The sequence below is a fragment of the Adiantum capillus-veneris genome, chromosome 2 (genome assembly GCF_014529385.1).
Source record: "Adiantum capillus-veneris isolate H3 chromosome 2, ASM1452938v2, whole genome shotgun sequence".
In the NCBI taxonomy this organism is placed as follows: domain Eukaryota; kingdom Viridiplantae; phylum Streptophyta; class Polypodiopsida; order Polypodiales; family Pteridaceae; genus Adiantum; species Adiantum capillus-veneris.
In genome coordinates, this window is record NC_140932.1 from 34072587 (window position 1) to 34093302 (window position 20716).

At 39.8% G+C, this 20716-nt stretch overlaps 1 protein-coding gene across 1 annotated transcript; it reads right to left on the reverse strand.

Moving 5' to 3' along the window:
- Positions 1 to 9017: 9017 nt before the first annotated feature.
- Positions 9018 to 17477, reverse strand: LOC147462610 (respiratory burst oxidase homolog protein B-like). Its single transcript, XM_086484516.1, has 14 exons — positions 16573 to 17477; positions 15895 to 16054; positions 15689 to 15737; positions 15420 to 15533; positions 14781 to 15212; positions 14216 to 14605; positions 13645 to 13740; positions 13321 to 13436; positions 13142 to 13244; positions 12538 to 12777; positions 12160 to 12306; positions 11607 to 11735; positions 10838 to 10916; positions 9018 to 9385 (listed from the first exon to the last, which is right to left on the reverse strand). The coding sequence occupies exons 1-14, from the start codon at positions 17351 to 17353 to the stop codon at positions 9264 to 9266; spliced, it is 2958 nt and encodes a 985-aa protein (XP_086340642.1). The 5' UTR covers positions 17354 to 17477; the 3' UTR covers positions 9018 to 9263.
- Between the last annotated feature and the right edge of the window lie 3239 nt (positions 17478 to 20716).

Consider the following 20716-nt stretch of genomic DNA (forward strand, 5'->3'; position numbering starts at 1 on the left):
TACAGTCTGTGTGTAGATGCGCCCGTGTCGTATGTGACACGCCTCCAAGAACTGTGAGCCGTCCTTCGATGTGTAGACAGCCACAAATCAACACTTTGGGAGTGTCGATATCCTCAACACCTGCAGTCGTAGGCTGAAAACCCCAAATTTGCAGAGTCGGATCTGCACCCGTCGAGACCACGTAGTCGAAAATGGCCTGCGCAGACCTTTGTCGAAGCCGAACGGTGGCCGAGATGACCTCAGAATGAAATTCTGACAACAACGAGCCATTTGGGCTCGCCCACGAGATGTGGGGCCGTGTCTTCGCCTGTCGAATTTCACTCCAATCTGAGTTGGTGACTCTAGCCTCCTGCAGTGCTACCCCGAGCCTCGATCTGAGCTCTGATACCAGTTGAAGGAGTACGAGCGGAAGTGCGACACGAGAGAGAGTGCGAGAAGAAGAGCACGACGATGTGGTGAACTCGCTCTACTATAATGTGTAGAGCATAGTGAGTTCTTATTAGGTTTTTACAAAAGAATATGTGTACATACCTGGCGGCCCGCCCACTTACATGGGCGACCACATTGGGCTTTATACCCCAACACTCTAAACTCTCTCCCTTGCAAAAGTATTGTTCATGCCAAGTTAACTAAGTAATTTCGCTACTCTCAAAGTTCATAGGCCATTTCCATTACAAGTAGCAAGGAGAGTAGAGAGAGAACGATGCAAAGTAGATTAGTGGCAAATAAAAAACTTTAGATCAACACACTATTACAAAGTGATGGCGTCATCCACCCATGCGCTCTCAAGGTAGAGCTTAGATGGCGATTTAGACAACGAGAGCAAGTAGGAATACAAGGGACTAACAATCCTTACACAAGGATGTGTTGTGTGCATAAAGTGTGCACACCATTCTACCGAATTACTCATGAGAATTCTTCCTTATATAGATGTAAGGGAGCCTCTAAACCCACACGTGCAGATGCCCTTAGATAGCCAAGTCCAAGTAGAACTCTCCCATGCGGCCATGTGTAGCCGCTTTTAGGTAGACAAGTCCTCCTAGAAATCGGCCACCGGCGAAGAAAATCCGGCCACTGGCCAAAGACCACCGGCCGCCGACCAACGACCAAAGACACGGACCACCGGCCATCGGCCACTGGATGGCCATTTTCCGATTGTCTTCCGCGGTTGTCGTCCGGCCAAGATATTCCGACGAAAATGAATATTCCCACAAGGTCCCCAAAGTTGGCCTTGAATTTTCTCCATACCATCCACACAAATAGAGATCTCATCAGCATGCAAAGCTAGAATCCACCAAATATATGTGCACCATTGGCTTCTCCTCATATGGGGGCCTTACAAACTGTGCAACATATATTGTGGTGGCAAAACTGTGAGAGGTGGGCATTGCAAGTATACCAACATGCTCTACTACAGACAGAGAGAATTTTACTTCGCAAGGAGTGACCGGGAACACCTCCAATATAACCAAGCCAAACATAGGCTGAGGCCGCTTCGTCTCCCTCCATGAACCGAAGCTCTAAAAGGATCCCAAATATTAGCATGTGGTAGGGTATCAACACCAACCATACTAGTTTAGGTGCCATGCCTCTTCAATGCCTAGCATCGAGTGTTTAGGGAAAGCCAAGGCAAGATCCTTGACTCGTTAACCGTGTAGGTCATTCAACCCCCGACACACTAATCATGTAGATGAGCCTAACAAAAAGGGAGACCTAGGCAACACCCTCGATCCAGCAAAGTCCTAGTTCATTGAATTTTTGTCTAAGGCTAAGCAATGTAGGTGATCTTAGTCTTGTAGTGATGCTGCCATGAGAAACATAACACACAATAACATCTTCCATATGCACAAACAATCTTTCCCAACTAGTCACACTGTATAGGGTCTCTATCCTTACACATCCACCATGAACCATCAGAACACTTCATGATCCAATCCAAAACCATAAACCATAATCCAATCCCATCACATGAGTGAGCACTCTACTCGACTCAAGGTGATGCACATCCAATCCTGTAAAAACCACTTTAGCACATAACATGGCTGCAAAAATTTTGGCAGCACAATCATATCCCAAAAAAAGAAGCCAAGAGCCACACCGGCTTTCAGAATCAAAATTACAACCAGAATCCATGAGCGATCTTAGCGCTTGACCATAAACCATATTCCATACTGAACTGCCTCCCACACTTGGAGTTCGACATGTCCATTGCAATCAAACTAAGCTAGGATACATGGCCCTAAAGACATGAACTTTTTATGTATAAAAGAAGTCCGACCAATGACCAAACATGAATTCAAAATCCAATTTTGACAATGTCTAACCATGCATAAGTGATGCACTATGACCACACCTCACCCTCCTAGCACATAGAGCTAGTTTTGAGCCTTGAAAGGTGGAAAGCAATATACACATGCACATGAAGTGTCCACATCCATACATGAGGTTCCATATATCACATGACATCATCCCATTAACGTATTCATGATACAAAACAACCCTGCCACTTTGATCAACCATATACCACATTTGTGTGAAAAACAACTTTTTTAATCATTTTTGGGTGTATGCATAACACAAGAATGAAAGTATTTGACCTCAAACCAATGCAACAAGCTCATACCCATAGCATAGAATAACAACTTATCACATCACTTTGCCCATACGAAACTCATGCAACAAACCACAACACCATCTTATTCATATTTTCCCGTACCATTCAGGACGACCAACCATATACCCCCTTATAAGTTTATGGACATCAAACACTTGAAATCAAATCACCAAAACAAACCATAAAACAGATGTGAAACACTCATCCAACTCACGACATCATATGGTACTCGACCTAGGTAGCATCTCTACACTCGTAGGTAATTCTGTACAAGGAACGATTAATAACTCCAACTCACAAAGTGATCTCAGAGAGCTAAATACATTTATCCACAATTTTAATCAAGGTATTTATTTTTTTAAAAGGGTCTCATCATCGAATGAATTTATATGGTGGTTCTCCAAGGAGCCCGAGGTCCAAAATTTTGACGTGCAGTTGGTAGCAAGCTATATTTTGACCACAACTCTTTGCTCGTGCAAAATCTTCACATGACACCTCTAGAGAAAATTTTCTTACTGATGTGTTTTATTTTTGGTTTAAAGGGTTCGACCTGATTCATAACGATTTAAGAGATATAACCAAAACAACATTCCTACCGTCTACATGATGTGAATTGAAAAGTGCTTTTTATGTATACACGTGACCATAAACACACCGTGTGCATAAATCATCGTGCTAAACATGTTGAAACAAGCATGGAGCATTCTCATGCACATCTGACAAGTCCACGCATGCCCTCGTATATGAAAAACAACCACCAAGAAGGTAGTTACTCAAAAACAAAGTAGAGAGAGAAAGAGATGATGGCGATGGATTTAAGAGCTTCTCACCGTGCTTTAGAAGTGATTACCGGCTTTCAAAATGCTTCTTTCTTTGCTACAAGAGAGTGGTGATAAGAGCTACAAAGAGTTTTACACCACGAAGTCGTTTAAGAATGCCTACACCATGAAAGGAGAAGAGAAGATAGTAAGTAAGTAGAGAGAGAATGTTGTTCTTCTTCTTCCCACAAATGAGAGAGAAGATCTTATGGACATGGTGAAGGAGAGCTTGCACGACTCCATATAATAAGTATGTATTGTCATGCCGTAGTAGTCGCAACTGTTGACACTAAAACTGAGCTCTTTATGCCAATTTATAGGCACTCTGCAAGTCCAGCTTGCTCTCCAAGGCAGTAGCTAGCACCCCCTCTTAGCCCAGATTACCTGCCAGATTTTGGAAAAAGACTCCAGTCTTTTCTAAAAACATGGCTTTGCTTTTTGGTGGTCAACTTTGGCCTTTACCCTTTAATTTTTACAATAAAATTGATTAATTGAACACTATCCCGACAACTAATGTGATTGTGACTAAACTATGCTGCACCGTGATGCTCTGATATAGTTATCACTTTCTTGTACTGCCTTGACGTATTTACGGTGCCGCGTTTTATAAAAATAATTTTTGTAAAAATCTTGTTTAATTTCTTTCTTCATCGGATGGTCGTTTTTATACTCAACGGTGACTAAAACAATATTTTTATATTTAGGTCATCGTAAAAACCGTTGCTTTTCAAAAATGCCAAAAAGTACGAAAAGCTAAAAATAGCAAAAAAAGTAAAATTTTCTAAAATTGAACCACGAGTTCCTCCTTGTCCACCAAAACAAGAAAGCGAGCTCGCTTACACTAAAAAGCAATAAAAATCATGAAGAGCTAAAAATAGTGTGAAAAGCTTCTGAAAAATAGATTTTTACAAAATTGAATTATAACTTTTCGATACTCGTAGATTAAGGATCTGACTTTGCTTTTTGTAAAAAAGCACCAGAAAGCACAAAAAGCTAAAAATAAAGATTTTTTCAAAACTTAACCAAACGTCTTTCTGACCTACCAGGACATGAAAATAACCTTGCTTTTCACTTTAGAACTTTACAACAAGCATTCTGAACCAGATTTTTCACGAAACAGATATTGAAAACCATTTTTCTTATTTTTTTAAAAGAGACACAAAAATCGAAGATCTTACAAACATTTGGAGCTATATTGGGTCCACTACTCTCAAAAGTATTAAGTTAAACTAGGTGTAGACATTTGAGTGTAGCACAAGCAATTTCAAACCAAAACTTTCTGTAGATACCACGTAATCCCATGGCTTTCTTTCTACCACTTTCTCAATGTAAATAATGAGATGTTTCTACCTTCTGTACAACACTAATGAAATCAGTCTTGTGTGGTGTGACATTAATTTTTCACACTGTCAACCAAATCTTAATCTCATATGCAACTTAGTGCTATATCAATTTCTTCCTATCAGCTACTATGCATGGGATCCAACTACACCACTAAGATCCTAATCTAGCTTTAAGGAATATTTTCTTGAAGCTTGATGTTTCACATTCCTCCTTAGTGTCCCCATTCTTTCACACATAAGAAATAATATACTGTGATGCATGGGAGTAGATTAGATTTTGGTGCATGTAATAATACTAGTGTAACACTGAGTAATTCAAAGCACACGTCAACAACAAGACCCTCTCCCTTCGAGAATTTCCTCAACAAAAAAAAAACTAGCGTCTCTCCCTTTGAGAATCACATGTGTTTTATCAAAATTCTCTACCATCTCCATGCTTGCTTCTACCACCATTCTATGATCATGTGGCGAATCAGGATTTTTGTTTGCTCCATGCAGTCCTTAAGCACCTAGGGTGACTTTCTTTAGAACCAATCCTCTTTTTGAAACTCAAATTCCCTACCTCGACCTACCTAACATTGGCTACAATGTTTTTGCTGTCTCTCAATTCACTCTATAATAATTAGTGCTTTCAACTGTATTTTTGTTCGTAATGATTATTCCAACAAGTTTTATCTTATCCTATAGGTCTACTGGCACATACTGGGTCTTTTTATAATCTATTAGCGGGAATCTCTACAGATCCCCTTCATTTCTGTTTTTTTCCATAGGCATCAACCCCTTCCTTGCCGTCCACGCTGTGAGCCATCACCTCGCTGGCAAGCTCCACATCTACGATAGCCTGCTCGTCGAGACCTTGGCGCTAACTGTTCCACCCTACGTATAGTATGGAACTATTGCAACACCTCAATATGGGACATCCTCCAAGAGTTGTCAAGTGCCAAGCTCCTTCTACTGGATTTCTTCCCTGGGGAGAGTGTTATGAAGACATACATCATTGAGATTGACCAGGAGACTATTCCCATCGTCTACAATGAGCAATTATTTACCTTTCAAGCTACAACCTAAAGATATTCACTTGAGCAACCTACTTGATAGGCCGAACGATGAGGTAGTGTGTGCCAGTTTCCCAACGGTTTTGCTCACATGTTGCATAGTCTTTGTAGTACAACTGATACAACACATTGTATGATTCTGTGGAGAATTCCAGAGAGTTTCTGGCACAGTCTTGTGCAATTTTATACTTTTTATGCATTATACGGATACAGTTTGAGCTAGCTATAGCTTGCAGGTAGCAAGTTCATAGATTTACAGTTGTTTTTGGACAGGTATATGTCTATAGAGCCACTCGATTAGGAATAACCTGTTTTGCTAGGGTTTTGGCAGTGCTATGTATGCGATTTTGCGGCTCTGTTTGCTAACACACCGAGTGTCTATTCTTTATGTAATTTCGTGAGCTTTTTTGAGCTTTTGCTCGATTTTTAGAAGAAACTCAGCCGGATTTTTTTTCAGATTCTCACCATGGTTTATGCATATTCACTGTTTACTCTCTGATGGTTTAGTGATTGAGTTTACTCCCACTTTGGCTTCAAATTTGGGTTATTGCCACATTATCGCCCCCTCCCCCCCCCCCCCCCCCCCTTTTTTTTTTCTCTAGAAAAATCACAAGGCACACATAACATTGTCTTAGGACACTGTACTCAGTAATCGTAGCAAAGTGTTTTAAAATAAGTGATCCAAACAACATTTATCCTACAAAGCAAGTTGTGACAAAACAAAGAAAACGCAAAACGTTCAAGAATTTTTAAACAGCGGAATAATAAAACGACAGGTTCAGCTCATGAAATTTATCTCTACACACAACATATAATTTATTTATGCTTTATAGGAACTTGAATTTCCCTTACAAACGAAGTGAAGTATCTAGGTGATACGATTTTTGAAAAGGAAATTGGAGGAGAATCTTGGGAGATCTTCTTGAACCACATCGCAGATTTTAGTTCATAGTGCCAATCTACATGAAAGCACACATAATCACTCTCTCTCTCTCTCTCTCTCTCTCTCTCCCCCATCCTCCTTGCGCTATTGGTTCGTTCTCTCTCTCTCTCTCTCTCTCTCTCTCTCTCCCCCCCCCCCTTCCTTCGCAAGGGTCTTTGTCATTCAACCTGTAGAGAGGTTGTTTGGGTCTCTTTTGCCCCTCTTGGCTTTATATTGCAAAGCCTGCTTGGATCTCTTGCACATGTGACCTCTGCAGGGATTGCCTTGTGTGTTCCAAGATGAGATGGGATAGCGTGAGGCAAGGAGAGCGAGGACACATGGCTATAGTGGGGAGGGTGCAGAGCAGGGCGTCAAAGCCTACTATGTGCATGTTATGAGTGAAGTAAAAGCTTGAGAGAAGGGCGGCTCGACAGGCTGATTGTGCAAAGATAAGAGGTAGCATGCAATAGAGGGAGAACGTCCCGACGAGATGTAATGGGAGAGGGAATATTCTTGTGTAATGAATTTCTTTAAAATAGAGCAAGTAGAGCCAATATATAGTTTAGGTCTCCCGCGTCTCGAAAAATTAAAAATCCTTTCAAAACATTTGGAGTGCATAAGTGAAGGGAGAGTTTAGGAAACTAAAAGACCACGGAGGTGAAAAGTGAGAAAACTTTTTGTGTGCATATTTAATATAAATATGGATAGTCGAATGCACCTTATACGTATGTGTTTTTCTTCTAAATTTTGTTTCCTGGGGTGTTTTCAAGCCATTAGAGCCAAAGCCTTTTATTTTTTGTAGGTCCATTAGAAAGCCATTAGCCACAAATATATTTATTACAACGAAGCCAATATATTTATCAAACTACTTGTTTTTACAATGGTGTCAATTTATCGAGCTAGGGCTGTTTCGACATCACATGAAAATCGGTATCCACCTCAGATGGTCAAACTTTTGAAAATTTCTTTGGAGTATTCACCCATTAAGAAAACTGTGTGTAGAAAAACGTTCTTTTAACTTTATGCAAAAGCTAGGCAACCACCGACTAATTTCTTGAGTGGGAATGGTTAAGCTCATAATAATTGCTATCCACACATACACATAATCTTCTGGCAGCTTACTTATTAAAAGGTTGAAGAACATGTCTACCGTCTACTAGAAAGTGTTTATAATGATTGCACCACCTTCTTTTATTTTTACATTTCCAAAGTTTCAAGTGGGTGTCCCTTTCAAGAATATCTCCCAAGGAAGTGCTCTCTTATTCCTTGTACTCCACCCGCATCATATTTGATGATATCATAGAATGTTTTTGGCACTAGCGCCTCATACGTAAGCGGGTGCCTGAACGTGTGCACATGCGCACACTATTTCATTTTCTATCGCGTTTTTCTCCCCATATCACAAGAAGATTTAGAAATATTCTCATGTAGGAAAATGTAGTTTTTTTCGATGTTTTTTATACGATGCATAACATCATGAGCTTATGCTCGAGAGGCACCGCATACCTAGCTAGGTACAATTGGGGACAGGGGACCACGGGGCAGATGGTCCCCTGCCCCCAATCGTACCTAGCTAGGTATGCGGTGGCTCCCTCATAGAAGCTCACGATGTTGAGGTAAGTCACAATGTGGGAATTATTGTGAGAATTTGTCCAAAACTTCTTGGGATAGTTACTAAAAGTTAAAATTAAAATAAACCCACTGCATTTAAGAATGAAAATTAATAGCGTTATGTAAACCTTGTAAGACAAGTAATGTTAATATAAGCGCATGATAAAAGTTCTATGTAGGTTTGTATTGTAATTGAAAGGTGCAAAACCAAGCTTCGCTTTTCCCCTTTTCATTAAAAAGTCATTTAATTAGCTGCTTTTTTTTCATACATTGTGCTATTCATGATGGCCAATGTACATACAAGTCAAAATATGGAAATGTACATAAAGTCAAATGCTTTTGTACATCACATCATGAATTTTTTTGTGGTACTCAAAATAATAATACTCCAATATTCAATAATGTACAAGAAGTTTTTTACATAAATGAGTTATTTGTTTCAAGGAATTAAGAATAAAAATATCTCATCACTGGTTTGGTAATTATGAAGTGCACTAGGGCTACAAGTCATAAACTAGTGCACTCCATAATTGATGGGAATGCAACTATTTTTTCTCCCCTGTCAAAAGGCAACTCTGATACTGATGTTAAACTAGCTATTGACAGTTAGTGTTAGTTCTTAAAGAATGCTCATTAAATTTGATAGAGCATCACTTTGACCCATAACACATTGATGCTGTTACTCGATTAGATTAATGCGGCTTGCGACCGTATTTGGCTAACAACTTTGGGAAGAGCTTGAGATGTCATATGTAGGAAAAGGGTGGGTTGCATGCAATCAAGAAGTAGACAAATTGTTCGAGGAGGTTAGTTTTGGGTAAAAGAATTAGGTTGTCTACTCTGCAATGATTTTGCTTTATCATAGGTTGGCGTAGGATGTGAGACGGTCGATAGAACACCTCAAAAGTTTTCTTTGTGAAAATCGAAACGAGTGCCATACGTGTGAGAATATTTGTTGTTGTAATCTTGGCTCAAGGATCTCAACTCGTTGGCTAGCATTGGGGCTCCACAGTAGAAGACACCTGTTTGCTCGTATCATAGAAATGAGAAAAGTAAAAGATCTCACACAAGTTCTCTCTCTTTCTCTCTCTCTCTCTCTCTCACTCACACACACACACACACACACACACACACACACACACACACACACACACACACTCTCACTCTCTCTCTCTCTCTCACTCACACACAGAGCTAAATCTAAAGTCAAAATGTAAAATGTAAGTCTCTCTTTTGCCAACTTTTCTTTCCCTTTCCCACAAGGTGAAAAGGTATATCAAGATGCCTCCAATTCCATTCACATTGATATTTGCACTCGTCTACATTTAATAGTCTTGGCAAAGAAAATGGTGTCCTTCCATCTTGTGCCACCTCCAAAAAGAACCTTTTTCTCAAAAGGTGAAAAATCTAAATATGGAAATTTTTGGAGCTGAATTGATTGTGTATGAACGTTTTCACACAAATTCCTTTAAATTTTTAATGATTTTTTTGGTTTATCTTGAATTTTTAAACAAAGTTCAAAATTTATAGATAAGATTATACAAGATCTAAACTTTCTCAATAAAGAAAAGCTTATTTTGATAGCTAGGTCCTGCCTTTTCTAGCTTGTGGGTCTCATGGCCTTGCCCTAATCATGATTTGAGGTACCCATGTTTTCTCTCTGCTTTTAGCTTTACCCCTTTGCACACGTGATACCTTTGATATCTTTCTCTGACATTATTACTTGCTCTTCTTCCTCCCTACTTTTGGAACCAATGATGCAGTTGAGGTGATCCAAAGTTGATCAAAGACGGAGTTTTAGTGTAACTTTGACTTGGCTAAAATTCCAAAATCTTGGCTAGATTTCAAGCTTGTAAAACCTACTAGAGTTTAGCACGTTCCATCAAGTGTGACATCTTCAGATTTTGAAGCAATAATTGGATAATTTTCCTCATGTCCTTTTTCTTGTTGGTTCGCAAAAATGTTTTTGATGAGTAGTGGTGAGATCCGGGGCTAGAAAAATACATTTTTTCCTAACCCAAGAAAATAAGGGCAAACTTGATATTCTCCTGGTTTTTAGGTCAAAATTTGAAGCTTTTGCTAGTAATTACACTAAAACTTGTGAAATTTCCCGGTTTTCTTCAAGGCAAGTTCAAAATCTTACCGGAATTTTAGTATTTCAATCTGTTAAAATACACTGGACCCCGGGTTTTTTCTAACACTAGTGAGATCCTTCTAGAGAAGCTTTCACAGTTGAGCTTTGAACTAACTTTGCAGGTACAAATAGACAGCTACGTTTTCATAATCCTACACCTATATGGTGTTCTGCAGCACAATCTTTGGACTTTGAGCACCGGGCCCTTTTTCCTTTTCTAGTAGTTGTGTTTTCTTGTTATAGAGGGAGCATGTTCTTATGGTTAGTTCTTGCTTATGTCATAAAGGACCACATAGTCTATAAATAACATAGAAAAAGAAGATTTTACTGGCTAGCTTACCTATCCTCTCCCCTTTATGATTGGTAGCCATTTTTGAGAACACCTTTCTCCACTTTGGTCGTCCTAAATGAGTGCGGACCTGCCACAGATATCCATGAAACCACCACAAGAAGATTTAGAAATTTTCTCATGTAGGAAAAGGGAGTCTTTTTCAATGTTTTTCATACAATGCATAACATCATGAGCTTCTTCTCAAGAGGCACCGCATACCAAAACTTCTTGTGCACATTTTGTTTAACACACACACATACACACATATTTTTAATGTAGAGTTCAATATTTTTATCTATTCAATGCATATAAAGAGAGAGACAGAAAATTTATGCGATCAAAACCTAAAGTCCTAGAAAATGTGTATGCTATTGAGAGCAACTATACCAAAACATAAATTGCAACCAAGAAACTTTTTCCTTACCCATCTTTAACTTTAAATTCAGCTAGCTAGTCTAGAAGAGTGGTTATAACAAGGATTAGATAAAGATGGTGTGTAAAAGCTAGTGTTGTAAGGTGCACTTTAAACAAAATCTCTCTCTTTCATACAATGGTCCATATATGCACACCGGAGGTCTTCACTAAGGATTACCGTATGATGTCACGTGAGTGTACAATAGGGGGGGTTTATAAGGCCAAAAAGGTAGATTTTACAAAAGAGGGTCCTGTATATAGGGGGTAAAATGGCAGTTTTGGTGCACACATATGACGTCTTCTTAGTACTACTAGTGAATTCCCCGAGTATGCACATTGAGACGTCGAAGGTGAGAAATAGTACCCTTGTTCCGGAGAGAATGTCAACCCCATTCTTTGCTTGATTTAGAGCCTGTAGCATGGTGATGAGAGCTGAGCGAGCATCTCCTTCCTCATAAACACTTGTGAGATAATTATGAAGCTCAATAACTCCCTATATAATTCAACACATTATTAGCAGTATAATTATTAACACATATTAATAGCTGTGAGAAACATGATTCAAATAATGAACTCTTCAATGAATTTTACAGTTACAAACTAAGCAGAAACATGCTTCTTTTGGGAAGAACTTTGATGAGAGGATCAACAACTTACAATATTTATAGAAATTCAATCCTATGAAGGAGGAAAGCATGCTCTTAAATGAGAGTTTTTTTTTTAAAATTCTTGATTTTAAATTGGAAATACTAATACTAATATATATTATTCAAATTCAAGTCTAGAAAAAGGAAAAGAAAGGAAAATTTTTGTAGAATGCTATTAAACTCCAAAAATAGGATTACCTTCCTATTTCATGATAATCTTCCTAACTATGTTTTTGTAGAATAAACTCTTCATATTCAAGGTTTAGTTACCTTTTGGTCACATTCTGCAACCTCATTCATAATTCCCTTAAACCAATCAAAGGAGCCTTGTTCCCTAGTCACCCAATAGAAGTAAGCTCGTGTAGCTCCACTCGAATCTTTCTTCCGTTGTTTTGCACCTTCTGCCATATCCAAGTCCTGTGAAAGGGAAAGTTGTAATGCCAACAAATCTCCTCTATAGTACACTTGTGTGTATGTGTGCATATGCATGCACAATTTGCTTTCAAAATCAACAATTTAGAGAATCACTTAACTAGAAGGGGTTTATTAAGTTCTATTGATGCTTTCTTATAAATGAATTTCATGGTTTTAATCATAAAAATTAATTAGAGAATCACTTAACTAGAAAATATTTTTCCCAAAGTCTACCTGTTGTTGTTGTTGATCTGAGTGACGCAAGGTGTTTAGCATGTCCTTTAGGATGCTTACAAATGGGGTTGCACCAATGCCTAAACCCACTAGTAGCATCACATCATATTTCTTATAGTCTTGGGCAGGGGCCCCATAAGGTCCATCCAACAAAATACGCGGCATTTTTTTGTCCTCTCCTCCTGATACACAGTCCCTTCTTAGCAATCCACTCTTGCCACTCATTGGACGCTCGCACACCTTCAAAGGATCCGCATATGATTAGACAAGATCTTAATTGTAGTGAAATTGATCAATTTTCAAAGGACAATTACAATTGTATGTACGTCCCTTAGAGGTCAATTTTGTAGAGGGAATTCATTGTCCCTTATGTAATAGTCTTGTATGAATACATAAATTAAAAATTAGATTTAAAAAAAATTATAAATTATGAGAATGTTAGTTTTGATAAGGTAATATACCCTTTCCCTCCATCTTTTGATGGAGAATCCCTTGGGTTGCTCTAGATGTTATAAAGCAAGAGAAATTACATTGCTTGCTCCAATATTTAGCTAAATTTAATTGTAGTCATCACTTTGTTTTCTTGCTTGTTCTACTTGCTCACCTCTGAAAATATGGTTTTAAGGGCTTGTGTCCAATCTCCAGAGGTGCGAATATGAACACTGACATAGTCATCAGCTGGTGCTGAGGTTATGGAGAATGGATGCCTGCATAAATCAAGCTCATTTATTACTTTGTACAAGAAATAAAGATAAGAATTGGAAATAGGTATCAAACTCGTACCATTCAAATGGTGAGATTTTAGGGCACTTAATAAAGACGTATTGGCCACTTTTATGTTTGAACCCTGGGGGCTTACTCATGTGAAGTGTAAGCACATTTCCAGGATACACAGCAACCTATGTCAGGAAAAGAAATAAGTTATGCTATATTGAACTAGTATGCTTGCCTAATCTACTCATACACAAACCTACATTACTTTTTGCTTATATTTGTGATAATTATGATCACATAATTGAAAAGAAACAATATGTAGTGTAAATTTAAATTATAAAATAGCCACAGATCAAAGTGAGTGAAGAGGAAGTGCAAGCTACTTTTTCTTACCTTGAGAATCTTTACTCCATCAGTGGAAGATCTAAAAAAGCGTAAAAGGCGTTCGAACACATAAATCAATATTGGTATGGAGAGGTACATCCATGTCTGCAAATGAAATCCATTTTGAAAATAAGTAGGGAATGTATCATGAGCAAGTTGATGAGTTATTTTACACAGAGATTGTTTCATATGGTCAACCTGGTTTTTCATAATAAATCTTTTGAATGTGAATCCATATCAACCTTATTAGGAAAAAATGGAGTGAAATCTTGTCTTTTATTATTATCATACGAGCTTGTTCAAAATTAGAAGCTGGGAAGTCTAGTATATTCCTCCAAACATACAATAGGTAAATGTGATTTATTATATTGATTCAAGGGTTTTTGTGATGATTTTTGATAGTGTTCATTTGAAACTATCGAGTATTTGTTGCCTTTATCCCTTACATGCAATTTTATGTGTGTGTGTGTGTGTGTGAGAGAGAGAGAGAGAGAGAGAGAGAGAGAGAGAGAGAGAGAGAGAGAGAGAGAGAGAGAGAGAGAGAGAGAGAGAGAGAGAGAGAGAGAGAGAGACGGCTTACTGTCTTTTTATACCAAGTGTGGGTGAGGAAGAGGCAAGCTCCATGGATGAAGAGGCAAATGTACACAAAGATAAAAAGGTGATGAGAGAACCAAAAAGCATTGAAACCAGCGAGGCGTTGAAGGGGCTTTGGCAAGTGGCTTTTCACTAGGTTGCGTCGAAACCACCGTGTTGCCAGTGTAAATGCTACCACCATGAGCACCACCATGATGATGCCCGTCACTCCCTCCACACTTACTAAGAAGAATCCATAATTTGGGCGCTTATACTTGAAATCACTAGCAATCAAGTCCCATTTTTCATCTGAGGCACTTATGATCCTTGGAAAGTCACACGTCAAGTGTACCACCCCGTGCACTATCACACCAATTGCCACACCGCATGCAATTGTCTGTTTAATGTAAACAAGGGAGCATTTAATAAGTTGGCATCGAATTTTTGCATTCCACCAAATGTCACAATGTTTTTCTTACAAGCTATAATTGAGGTGAATACAAAAAGAAAGAATATTATTGTATACTAAAAATATATCCACATAGCAATGAATAATTTTCTCGAAGGCTTACCTTGTGGAAGTTTAGGTTGTCATCAAAAGGGATGATGCTACCAAGCCTGGTGTTTCGTAGCCAAGTGATGGTGTTTCTGCATACTGGAAGAAGAATGAGAGCCATGTTTAGCTTCAAGGTCTCTGCGGCACCTTTTGCAGTACACACACAATACCCCATCACTTCAAAAGGACCCTCCCTTTGCTTGTATTGGATAAATTTCCATGTAAAGAGACCTGCCATCATCCCAATCCACAACACCATGACCCAAATCCTTTTCCAACTCTCGAACACATAGTTGTGTGCCTTTCTCACACATCTTCCTATCATGCTCCTCCTCGGTTGTGGCATCAGATTTTGGCTCAAGGCTTGGCTATAGCTAAGTGCAGAGCTGTAATTTGTGTAGCCTTGCTCACTGGGGCCTTGTAGAAATAATGTTTCTAGTTGCCATATCTACAGAAAGTAAGCTATATATCAACAAGAAGCTCAACAAAAATCTCTTTGAGCTCATCAAGAACTTTTGCACGGTATGAACATATTTTGTGTGGAGTAAAATATTAAGTCAAAAACATAAAATTATTTTGTGTGGAGTAAAATTATAAATAAAAAATTTATGTTTTGATCTTTTGCAAGATATAGATCATTTCTCACATAAATTACCTCAATGTATCCTATATGATCTGGATCAAGTTCTTCCATAATCAATGTAGCATACTCCTCTGCTTGATCTTTCAATCTTGATAGCTTGTTTGCAGATGCACTTAGTCTAATAAGCTGGCCAAGACACGCAAATCAAAACAAAGTCAACAATACATCAAAACATTAAGATTATGAGGAAAAAACCACTAGTTCTTAATTTCATCATGACTTCTTTGATCTCCTATTAGCTTCGTTTAGTGAGTCTTTGATAGAATCTTCGGATGTCTTACCTCTTTAACTTCATCCTCTGTTACGCGACCATCTGCATTACGATCAACCCTGTATTTTATAGCCTTGATTGTTAGTTCTCACATTGAACTATTGATATCAATGATGTGTAGAAGTCATTAATGTTATAAGACACAATGCAACTTGTATTAACATGTGTTAGTAGTCTCAATTGCATACAAGGAAAATATGGTTGAAGAAGAGATACATTTCAAAGAAAAGTTGGAGCCTGTTGTCAAAGCTTTGGTCTATAAGCTCTAGCCAATAGTCATGCAACTCCTCTCGTGTTATGCTCTTCGGTTGTTGGCCTCGTTTACGTGCAAGCGTATCAAACAACTCGGAAGCAAACTCCTTCGAGTCTTTCATTCCTACATAAATCCAAAATCATGAAGAGATGTTAGGCCTAAATTTTGTATAGGTCTCTCTCTCTCTCTCTCTCTCTCTCTCTCTCTCTCATTTATAGGTATCTCTAATCAAGTATACATAGTATCATGGATAGATGTGTCCCACATATTTGTTAAAGCTCTATTCATAGTCTTGGGGTGTGCATGCCCCTTGTAGGTATATAGGTGTATCATATGCGTTCGACATGAGGATATATTATAGCTCATATCCGTAACAGATTTACTCTTACAAGAGAAAAATTTTAATTCAATTTTAGATTTTTTAATAGATTTATGAAGAAAGAGAGATAGTTTTATTCCAATTCACAAAATCTGACAGTAGGGAGAAGAAGAAAAACGGTTTTAGAAAAAAAAGACAATCCAAAGAGAGACGTTTAGGCTTGGGTTTTCGATATCTCTCTCGTCACATGAAACCAACCACCGTGCATTAGAGACTCCCTTTAGGCTACCATCAAAAGAAAAACACTGAAAGAAGGAGTTACCAATGCAAGGGCCAAAGTCTCCACGGGCCAAGAGGCCTTCAGGGGACGCGAGCTCGTAAAACCGGGTCTCCACAGCTTTCCATAAAGTGTCAAGGTTGGCGTCATTGGCAGTGCTCTCGGTGATGAAACGGAGTCGCTTGAGGGCTTCATGGGCAGCAGACTTGGTGCGATCAAGCTGCCGCGGCCGCATTGGTATGGAGACATGCGTGTTAATGTTGTGGTCATGGTCATCAACGTCAGCCGCTGACGTGAGGCAGGTCGTAGCGGCGGCTGCGTTGTTGAGGGAGAAACGCTTGAGCTCATTCTTAAGGTCATGCGAGTAGGCCTTGAGCTCTTGCGAGAAGGCCTTGATGCGGGCCGACGCATTGCGCCCCAGCGACCGCCCTTTCACGAAGGCCGGTTGGCCCTGCCAGGCGTGCGCAGCCAGCAGACGCGACTCCGAGTCGTCATTAAGGGCTGGCGTCACGCTGTGCACGTGAATTCCATCGTCGTGCACATCAAGCGTTACTTCAACATACTCATGCTCATCATCATCAGTACCACCGCCGGTCTCGCTGCTGCTCACGTGATCCACATCGCCATTAATGCTTCTAGTCTTTGGCCGCGTGTAGCCCAGCGCGCTTAGATCGATGTCAGGGTGCAGCCCCTGCGAGAAGCGGGCGCTGGTGTCGCCACTCGCATCTTGGTCAGAGTAGAAGCTTCTGGCACTGACGGACCCTAACCGTCTTGACGAGCCAAACTTTGTGTTGAAGCTTCCTTTTGCAGTCAGGTTTGCCTTCATGGCCTCCTGCCCGTCCTCCTATAAGGGTTATAGCTGCTGCACAGAGCGAGTGCAGGTTGAGAGAGAGAGAGAGAGAGAGAGAGAGAGAGAGAGAGAGAGGAAAGTAAGTGCGCACTGCGTATACACACAAAAGAGCAACCAAGAAAGGCAGCCCTTTATAGAGGGCTTACCACGAGTGGGCCTCCTATTCAACCCATTAAGCAATATTTAGCCGTTTCAACACGGGTTTTTCCGCCCTAGAATGAGACTAGAGAGTAGAGAGGTGTAGAGGACATTGTGGCCAATGTCGAATTGCCAACTAGAAAACGGAGGGAGAGAGAGAGTACAACAAACTTGCAAAGAGAGAGAGAGAGATAAAGAGAGAGAGAGAGAGAGAGAGAGAGAGAGAGAGAGAGAGAGTACAACAAACGGAGAGTACAAAGAGAGAGAGAGAGAGGAGTAGTTGTACTCCACTTGTATCGAGCCGAGATTAGGTCTACCGAGCAATCTACGACTTCAGCCAGGAAAAGCCACATAGGAAAGAGTTGACTAACACCTAGAGAGGATTTAACCAATAAAAATGTATGCAGGATGAGATACAGGAGATCAAGTCGGTAGAATGAAGGATTAATATCAAAGTTCTTTCTTTTCTTAAAAAATTACCTTCATCTCGTATGTCAAATGCAATTTGTCCAATTCGGAAGGGCCACCTTTGAAACTAGCAAGGTAGATGTACTTTTAAAAAAACGCATAACTTTGGGGGCGATTTGGCAGATTTGGTCAAATTTGAAATCTAAAAATTGCATGACATTCCTCACGAAAAGAGGAGTTACGTAATACCAGGATTGATATTTTTCCTATTGAAATTGGACTGTCAATTTCAGAAAGTTTGGTATTAGAGACACGGTAAACCCAAGGACCAATAGTTGGATGGTTTTCAGCAAATCACAATTTGACACACAAGCTAGATTCAAAGTATATACCAAATTTTTTACTCTTTTTTTTTTTTTTTTGGGGGGGGGGGGGGGGGGATTTTTAAAGGCATTTGTCTTACAAGTGGCTCCTCTACCCTAGCATGCCGCTTACCTTTATTTGCCACGAGGTCATGTGCATGGGATCAACGCCCCCTGTGCAAAAGGAGCTTCATTGCTTAATTGTGATTGTTGATCTTTGGCGTGTGTGGTGATTGAGATGTTGGGGCCAGTTGGGCTTTAAGGGGTTTGAGAGTTGTAGATGAGAGAGGAGGTGGACATCTCGAGACCCGCGGCAAAGAACACAGAGGTACACCCTTAATCAATTTCCATGGAGTGTTCAGGAAAGTGTCCCTATTTACAATCGTATCTCTTTGAAATTAAAAAATGCCCATTGAGAGGAAGAGAAAAAGGGAAAATCGTGCATAGCTTTTGAGAAAAATAGGGTAAATATAGTAAAATTATGTCTTGGAAAATCCATAAAAGGGATTGTACATGGTTGCACTACAACACGTCGCCTAGAAATTGGCGCAGGTACCGACAAAATAAAGTTAGTTTTAAAAATAAAAAGCGTTGAAATCGACCTTGGAACAGACGCCGGTTTCGTAACGTCGGAATGACCATCGGTATACGTAACGTTGGAACAAGCTTCGAAATGACTGTCGGAATGCACTATGAAATAAGCATCGGTATTTCTACATCATATTCCGACACTGATTTAGAAGTCTGTACCGACGCTCATATCGTATTCTGTACCGACGATCAAACCTGCAGTTTGTTTTTGGCCAGAGAGGGCTGGGAATTGATGCTGCATGTACTGTAGCAAAAGAAAACAGCCCTCTCTGCCCAAAGGAAGAGTACACAAGCAACCGAACTCCACCTACAAGCTGACGCTAAAGAGCGAGTGTATGACAATTAGCAAAATTGTAAGAATAACATAACCACAAAATCAAAAGCTTGATCATGGCATAACGACATAAAAAGTTTATAACCATAATTAAAACATAAGTCAAAAATTGTAAAACCATAAACATAACCTGCTTGCCATACCATAAACATTACCATAACTTGCTTGTCATACCATAACCATAACAACATACCATCATTGCACAACCATAACCATAACCATAACCATCATATGATTGCTATACCATCATAGTAAAACCATAACCATCACGTGATTTCCATACCATCATTGCACAACCATAACCATAACCAAAATCATAATCATAACCATAACCATCACATGATTGCCATACCATCATAGCAAAACCATAACCTTAAGTTGACTGTCAAACCTTAACCATAACATCTCTGCCATACCATAAACATAAGCATAAACCATAAACATAAGTACTACAAAACTGTACATATGCAAACAATCACTGAGTGAGAAGACCCTCATGGTAATGCCTCCCAGTCGACGTTCTCTCCCTCCTCCATCTGTGCCATACCATAAACATAAGCATAAACCATAAACATAAGCACTACAAAATTGTACATATGCAAAAAATCACTGAGTGAGAAGACCCTCATGGTAATGCCTCCCAGTGGATGTCCTCTCCCTCCTCCTGCATCAGCTGGGTCAAAAGGGCCACAAGTCCATGCTTGTACCCATACTTCTCCTCTAGGCGTGTCGGAAGGCGCTTTACGGCAACTTCCTACAAAATTATGATTTAATCATTAGATAAATCTTCAAATAACATATATATTATCAATAATTTAAAGCATACGTATAATACTTACAAACTCATGTCGGAGCGTATCATAGCCTCCACTCCCAAGATGTGACGCTCCAGCAGACTCCAAACGTGCTCTAGCTGCATCTCTCTGCTGCTGAAATCTCTAAGGATTGTTTTGTGTCTCTCGTGCAATCCTTGCCCACTCCTCTACATCCAACCATGCCAGCTTGGGACTGCCGTCATTCTACCTGTCTCTCACCTCTGACCGACGGTGTGACATTGTGGACTTCACCACGCTCAAAATCCAGGAGTTGAAGACTGGATCGTACCCCTCTGCCGACCTGTACGTACTCTCTCTGAATGGCCTTGACGATGTAATTCTTTCTTTGAAGATCGAGGTTATCCAAACCTCCATCACAGAGTGACCAAACTGAATCGTATAGAGCTGTTGAATCCTCTATCGCATGGCCTTTCTGACCCTATCTGCCACAAAAGCCCCATCCCTGCTCTTGTACACCTTGCTAGGATCATGCTCGTGTGATACCCAAGGTGTACGTGGTGTGCCGATCGGTGAACTATCTACTGAAGAGAGTGGTTGACGCTCTCTCGATGGTGTGGACGCATCGGTAGAACTACTACCACATCAACCACCGCCTCCAGAACGACGCCTGTCTCGTCTCGAGGATGAACCACCTGTTGATGTAGGGGGCACACGAGTCCTAGGCGTAGGG

Excerpts from the sequence above, each read along its gene's own strand:
- LOC147462610 (XM_086484516.1), bottom strand. The coding sequence starts at position 17,353 with ATGAAGGCAAACCTGACTGCAAAAGGAAGCTTCAACACAAAGTTTGGC. Across the intron at positions 14,606-14,780 it reads ACAACCTAAACTTCCACAAG|ACAATTGCATGCGGTGTGGC; the intron begins GTAAGCCTTCGA and ends TACATTAAACAG. Across the intron at positions 9,386-10,837 it reads TCATAAAGGGGAGAGGATAG|GTGTCTTCTACTGTGGAGCC; the intron begins GTAAGCTAGCCA and ends ACGAGCAAACAG.